The 7,070-nt window shown below is 52.5% G+C and overlaps 1 protein-coding gene across 1 annotated transcript; it reads right to left on the bottom strand.

The window, feature by feature from the left end:
• Positions 1–2,224: 2,224 nt before the first annotated feature.
• On the bottom strand, positions 2,225–7,031 carry ARFIP2 (ADP ribosylation factor interacting protein 2). The gene is made up of 8 exons (XM_066366525.1): positions 6,885–7,031; positions 5,968–6,108; positions 5,617–5,713; positions 4,765–4,883; positions 4,367–4,588; positions 3,671–3,828; positions 3,353–3,527; positions 2,225–2,989 (listed from the first exon to the last, which is right to left on the bottom strand). The coding sequence occupies exons 2-8, from the start codon at positions 6,064–6,066 to the stop codon at positions 2,834–2,836; spliced, it is 1,026 nt and encodes a 341-aa protein (XP_066222622.1). The 5' UTR covers positions 6,067–6,108; positions 6,885–7,031; the 3' UTR covers positions 2,225–2,833.
• Positions 7,032–7,070: the final 39 nt, after the last annotated feature.

Raw genomic sequence — 7,070 nt, 5'->3', positions numbered from 1 at the left:
CTGCGGCCAGCCCCGGGAGGGGAGGGGACGGCTCGAGGACTGAAGACCCACCCACGCCCCGCCTGCCACCGCGCAGGCCCCGCCCTCCCCGCCCCGCCTGCACCGCTCCCCCCACCCATCGGAGCCTCTAGCGAGAAGTGGCACCGCAGGCGGCCTGAGGTGCCCGAGAGCCGGATCCCGGATCCCGGATCCCGGATCTTCGGTCCCAGATTCTCGCCAGCTGTCTGTGGCTACCCACGCCTCCAGGGTAGGGTTGCATAGTAGGTCTCAGAGACTGGGATTAAGCTCTGTCAAGACGAGGCAAACTGGACAGCAGGGATTTCGGACTCTGGGAGCGGGTCTGGAGGTGCCCTTCCCAGCTTTCTGGGGGGGGGGGGGACTCCTACGGAATATGCTAGCGTGGTTTTTGTTGATCTTGGGAAACAGGAATCATCTGTACCTCGGCACGGATATCTGGGCGGCGAAGGGCCCCAAGGTGGAAAGGCAGTACCCAGAGCTCTGGAAGGGGCTGATGGGGTAGAAAGGTAGGACGACTTGATTCGAGTCTAGTTGCTTGGGTCTCCCTCAGGAGCACCCTCGTGAGGAAATTATGGTTCAGATCATCCAGAGACTCCTTTCTACACTCCAAAAACCAGAGCAATTCTCGGAATGATTGCATTGTGCAAAAACAGCCCCCGTGGATAATAATGAAAGTTGTAACAACAGTTAACAGGGACTGAGTGCTTATACACATAACGAATCACTTTACATATATTATCTCCTTTAATACTCATAATGTTAATAGGTAGTTTCTTTTATTAGCTGTGTTTTACAACGAAAGACGTTAACCCTGATCATTTAGCCAGAAAGTGGTGTAACCAGGGTTTGAGCTCTGCGTTTAGGTCCTGCCTCCAGTCACTTGGAAATTCAGTACCTTTCATGTTGAAAAATCCCCAGTGGGTCATAAGATAGGGACTTGCATGTGGGCTACCCCTCTCCTAACAATCAAGCTCCAGATGACTGCAGGCTGACCAGAGCCCAAGAAGCCTGCCTGAGAGCTGCAGTATCTATGACAAAGGCAACATGGGGCCGCTGCTGGATCTGTGCTCTGAGGATCTGCTGACTGGGTTGTCCCCTTCCTTCAGCCCTCCACACAGGTAGCGGGAATGTTGAAACAGTCCAGAGCTCTCCTTAGCTAAGGCGCAGAGGTGATGGCACCTAGGCTCTGACTAAATGAAAGTTCTAGGGAGCTTTCTTGCCTTAGACAAGGTTCAGATTTGGGCTCAACATTTTGGTGCAGTAGGAGACCTGGAAACTACCTCAACCTCTCACCCACTTGAGTTTAGGCACCTGGCACAGGTGCTCCAGGGCTTGTGATGCCCTCCAGACAAGAATACTTGTTTCGAAGGTTGGGCCAGAGATAACAGACCACCCAGTATGAAGAAACTGGGGTCTGTATTACACTATTTTAAGCCTTGTAAGGACTACTTTCCTCAACTCTACGACTTCCTATATGTCATCAAACTTCTGCTGAAAAAGCTTCAGTCCGCCTTCTTTAAAGGGTAAAAGTCCTTAATTGGCCTGAAAAGGCAAACAGTGATTTCTTACCATCTTACCCCTGTAGTCTCCCTTCCCCTTTACTCAATTGCTCCCCAATAACTATTCAGAGCCTTCAACATATTGGCCCCTCATCCTAGAGTGCTCTTTCTGGCTGTCTACTCATCTTTGAAGTCTGTTTTCAAGTTGACATGTTTATTTCCAACAATCTAGGCTAGATGCACCTCCTCTCTGCTCCCATAGCTCCCTATACTTCTGTATCCTAATCCTTATCACGGTATTGTAGTTGCCTGGTTACTTGTCTCTGTTCCTCACTAGACCATAGCACTGCGGGGAGGGACATGTTTTACTCACTGATGGTTCCCCAGGGTCTAGTGCAGTGCCAGGCAGATAAAAACACTCAGTAAATATTTTCTGTATGAATGAATGTATAATGAAGGTCAGCAGGCACAACCCCCTTGGGCTCTGTGCTCTTAAGATCCTTAACTATCTTGGTGCTGGCCAAAAAGGCAAATGCTTTGGCTCCAACTGGGCCTGGGGAAGGAATGGGTCTTGACTGTTCATGAAGCTGACTTCAGTTGTCTGGCCCCAGCTTTTCCGACTTGATAGGATTTTGGAGTATGATTAGACTGAGCATTTCTCCACCCAGCCCACCCTCCTAGAGTCCCCACAAACTGACCTCACTGGGCCTGCTTTTACGAAAGGTTTATTCCTAGTGCTAGGTCCCAATCTTCCAGGGCTCTCAGCACAATTAAACTGGGTAGATGAAGGGAGGCCCATTAAGATGCAGGGCCAGAAACTTGGCTCCCCATTATCCCCACCCCTTTGGTCCCAGTCCCTTTCTCTGCAATGGGCACGCATGGAGGAGGGACGAAGGTTATTGGAGGCAACATCATTGGCCCAGGGGAGCCCAAGAAGAGCTGCCATTGGCTGACAGGGCCTTTTGAGGCTCTGCCATTGGTCAGGGGCCATACCCCCAACAGGGGGGGCTAAGCCTGAGGAGTGATGCCATTGGCCAGGAAATAGTTTCATCATAGCCTTTGGCTGTGGAGTGGAAGGAAAAGATCTGGGAATGAAGCCCAGTGGCCAGGAAGATAAAGGACAGGGCAGCAGCTGCTGGGCCTGCAGGCCCCCTCCCTAAGCCACAGCAATGTGGGCAAAACTGGTGTCAGGTCCCAGCCAGGGAAAAGGAGCCCAAGCCAGAGGGCAGGTAGTAGGGATGTTCCATGTCTGATCTCCCACACCCTGGGACTGCCCCTCCCAGTGTCCTTAATAGCCAGGTTGGGCTGGGAGCAGCTCACTGCTCCTCTAGCCAGGAGGGCTTCTCAGCTCCTGGAGGCCTCAGCTTGATGTTGAACTGCTGCAGGGTCTGTTCCAGTTGTTTCTGGTTCCCAGCAAAGTAGGAGGACACGGCATTGTGGAAGAGCAGCAGCTGCTTGTGCATCACCTTGATCTGGGGGTCCAGAGGCACATGGACTCTGCTCTGACAGTGCTTTTAGGGTGGGAGCTGAACTCCACCAAGGGAGTCAAAGGACAAGGGTCAATCTGATGGGAGAATGCTGACTTGATTAGCTGGGTTTGGGGTTCTGATAGTACAGCTCAGGGTGTCATTTTTCTATCATGATCCTGGGACCAGCAGCCAATTCAACAGAAAAGGGTCAGGGATTGGAAGAAGGGAGACCTGGGGTTGAGGAAGACTAGGGGGCAGATCCCACTCCTTAATTAGGGATCTTAGTTTTCCTAACCAAAGATGATGGGGGAGGGTCAGTGTTACAGATGGGAAGGTGTGCTGGGGTCAAAGGGTTGGGGTTGGCACCTTGTTTTCTTCCAGGAACTTGAGCTTGATGGCCACATCTCCCCGCAGCTTCTCATATTTGTCCCGATGGGCCTGGAAAGTGGCCTGGGCACTCTCAAGTCGACCACGTGTCCCTGCATCCCGGGGACCTAGGCTCAGCTCCTCTAAGTCTGTTCGGTAAGCATCATATTCCAGCCTGGAGAGGGGATGATATAGGCTCATCTCCACCCCTTTGCCCTTCACATTCTCCTTTAAGTTCTGAATTCTTATGCCCCTAATCTCAAACTTCCACCCAAGCCAGCCAATTCCCCAAACCCTAGGCACTGCCAGTGCCCACACCTGGCAGCCTCGTACTGTTTGACAGTCATGAGTGTGTCTTCCATGGTCTTGGTGACCAAAGTGTTGATGCTAGAAACAAAGAAGTTCACAGCCCCTAGTAGTGTCTCTCCATTCTTGCACAGCAACTTCTGTGTCTCTGCATTGTAGCCAAATTCCTCCTGAGGACAGAAGGGAGGGACAGGCCTTAAGAAAGAATCCTACCTGACTGGAGCAGTAGGGCCCTTCATTCCCCTCTTCTCCAGGGAGGAAGCAGCCATCAAGACTGAAACAACCAAGGACTGCCTCCAGCAAGGCTCTCTTAGCCAGAACGTTAGTGGGGCCACCCCGGGGGTGCCTGGGGTAGGGATATGCGGTGGGGTTCTCAGATAAGTTCACAGGGCTAGAACAGAGAAAGCTAGTGCAGCAGGCAAGGGAGGGGCTCGGATTAGGCTGAGCACCAAAGGCATTCTCATCAATGCAGAGAAAGGTTACTTGCGAGGCACCTAGTATGCCACCTCCCCCAGCCCCTCCGACTTCTGGACCTTTGTACAAACCCTCAGGCTGCCTCCACAGGTGAGTGCTGCTGGGGGCAGGGCTGGGCCCACCCTGGAGGGGTTCTCCCTCTGGGCTGCAGGAGGGAGGGAGGGAGGCTGTGGGGTGACTGCCTGGGAGGGCCTGGGCCCAGTCTCCCCACCCTTTTTGGCCTGGCTGAGGCACCTGAAGCTCTGGGGACTTCTGGCTGAGGTCAGCAAAGGCGTCACCTAGTGCATGCTGGGTCTGCAGTAGGCTGTAGAGGTGGGCTGTCAGTGCCCGGCCCAGCTGCAGGACACTCTCATACTTGCGCTTCGTCTCACGCAGCAACTCAATCTGCAGCTCTAGCTCCAGGTCCACAGTCCGGGAGCCTCGGCCAAATCGCTCTGATAACAGCTGCTTTGTGCACTGATTGGGAAGTGGGGGAATAGGTCAGAGACCCTAGCACCCTGCCCCCACAACAGGTATCTATCCCAGCATACCCAGGCTCCTACTTTCAGCCATAGATGGAGTATTAGGATCTGGGAACAGGGAAAAAGGTACCTGGGGGAGTTTAGGGGAAGGAAGAGGTGCTTGAATCCCACCTTATATGTGTTGATGCCCCATTTCTTGACGATGTCAAACTTCTCTCCAGCGATGCCCCGAGCCACCTCATCTCCGGGGCCAGCAGGAGTGGCACTGTGAGAGGGATGGCGGCCAGACCCTAAAGGACCAAGTTCTCTGATACCAGCGTCTCTCAGACACAACCAGACACATCTGTGGCTCCACACATACTTCCCTCCCAGCACCTGAAAATGACTTCCCTGAAGGAGCAGAGGCTAGAGACAATTGGATTCTCCTACTCACTAGGAGGAACTCATCTTGTGCCCTGAGACCCAAATCCCAACAGACATCTGGCCTCCTTCTGAGGCGGTGCTGGGGACTGGAGATAGGGGGAGGAAGGAGGGATCTGCTGGTGTATGGGGGCAGAGGAAACAGAATGAATATGAGGGTGGGGTGGGAGGTCAAAGATCGTGGGTCCTGGTAACAGGAAACCTGGGTGACATTTCCAAGTGGAATCCTAGTCAGTATAAGATTCAGGGCTGTTTATTCCTCTAAACTTTAGAGTCTAAAGTAAAATGTTGAGAAGTCTCATAAAGTTCCAAATCAGCATCAAGCTCTAGAGCAGGGTGAACTTCTGTGGAACAGAGTTGTTTACTTGACTCAGGTGGTGGCAGCAGAAAAAGGGTGCGTCTCAGGGGAAAGGGGAAATGGGAGAGTTGGACAAGCCTGGGAATTGGCCTTGGGGCGAGGAGAGTCCATACGGGTCATACTACCAGAGGTTTCCAAGACCTCTAGAAATAATTCAAGCTTTCTTAGACATATCCTGTGCTTCCCAGAACCATTCCTCTCCCTCTTTCCACTTAAGCTTCTTGTCCTGTTCTAATCATTCATACCTGTGGGAATGAGTCCATCACCAGAGCCCCCATAGCCACCAGACACAATGCTGGTTTCATTGAGGTTGGGTCCTGACACCATCACCTGCTGGAGGTCCTATAGGCGACAAGAGGGGGCTTCAGGAACATAGGGGCAGCTGAAGCATTTTAGGGGTGAGAACAAGCTTGGACTGAAGCATCATAGAGAGAGCACACAAGGGAAGTCTGCACAGAATCAGAATGAAGAATTGTAAAAAGATTGAAGGAAATTAGATAAGTTAGGGAAGGCTACTAGAATAGAGTGAGAGCCTAAGGTTTATGAGTTGGGATTTCTAAATTGAAATAATAAGGAGAAGAATCAAACAGAAGCACCTGCTCCAGCCCATCATCCTCAGGAAGCTGCCCAGCTTCGCCATTCCCATGGATAGGGATCTCCATCGTAGCTGCCTTCCCTAGGATACCGTCCGTCATGGCTAGGGAAGGGACTGGAGTCAGTATCTCCACTCCAGCGCCCTGCAAAACCCAACATAGACAGTTCTGGAAACTGGCCAGGACTTTAGAAGAGAAAGGTCTCCCCTACTACTTCTGAGGGTTCAGAGGCTGTCCCAGGGCTTGAGTGTTCTGAAGTGAGGCTATCACGCCTTTCCTCGAGTGGTATATGTACCTTTCCTCTCGAAGGTGCCTAGTTTTACACATGCACACTCAGGCCTCAGGTGTCTTCTCATGATCCTCCAACACGACCAAGCCCCCGGTGATCATTCATGCATTCAATCATTCAGCAGACACTCACTGAGTACCTACTGTGTGCCACGCACTATTTGAAGCCATGGAAATACAGCAGTGAACAAGATATAAAGTCTGTATTCTCTTGGAGCTTATCCCCATGCAGCTGTTTCTCTCCATCGGGAGATGAACCCCTTTCCAGGGCTCAGGTATGTTATCGACGGCTCGGCCTTTCAAACTCCTTTAGAGTTTTTTCCCCTTTCCTTCAAGTGATCTCCCCCTCCTCTATCCCATGCACCTTCTCCTCTTCCGACCCTCCCCACCAGGCCTTAGTTGAATCAGCTGGTGTACCTTTCCGGCCTCTGGGAAAAGCCTCTTTTTCCCAGGACATAGGTGATCCCTTCCAAAGTCCGTGTGTCTCCCCAGGTGTGTTTCCCTGCCCCCCCATCTCATACACCTGGGCATCAGGTGTGTACTCATCCTTCCCGGGGCTCAGAGGTATCTTGCCCTCAGGTCAAGTTCATGCATTCAACTTCCCATCAAGCAAGTATGTATGCTCCTCTCACCTAGGGCTGGGCCGCTCTCCCCCTCAGGGCGCCAGGCCCCGGCCGCGCGGGGACCTCAGGCTCCAGTTCCCGTCGCGATCTTAGGAGCAGGTCAGGGACTCGGCGGAAGTGACGTCCTCTCGCGGGCAGAAGAAGCCAGCCACGTCGCAAATTATAAGGGCGGAAGTGACGTTCTCTGGGGCAGGG

The sequence above is a fragment of the Saccopteryx leptura genome, chromosome 1 (genome assembly GCF_036850995.1).
Source record: "Saccopteryx leptura isolate mSacLep1 chromosome 1, mSacLep1_pri_phased_curated, whole genome shotgun sequence".
In the NCBI taxonomy this organism is placed as follows: Eukaryota; Metazoa; Chordata; class Mammalia; order Chiroptera; family Emballonuridae; genus Saccopteryx; species Saccopteryx leptura.
The sequence above is the reverse complement of the archived record's forward strand: the minus strand, read 5'-3'. Positions and strand labels throughout refer to the sequence as shown.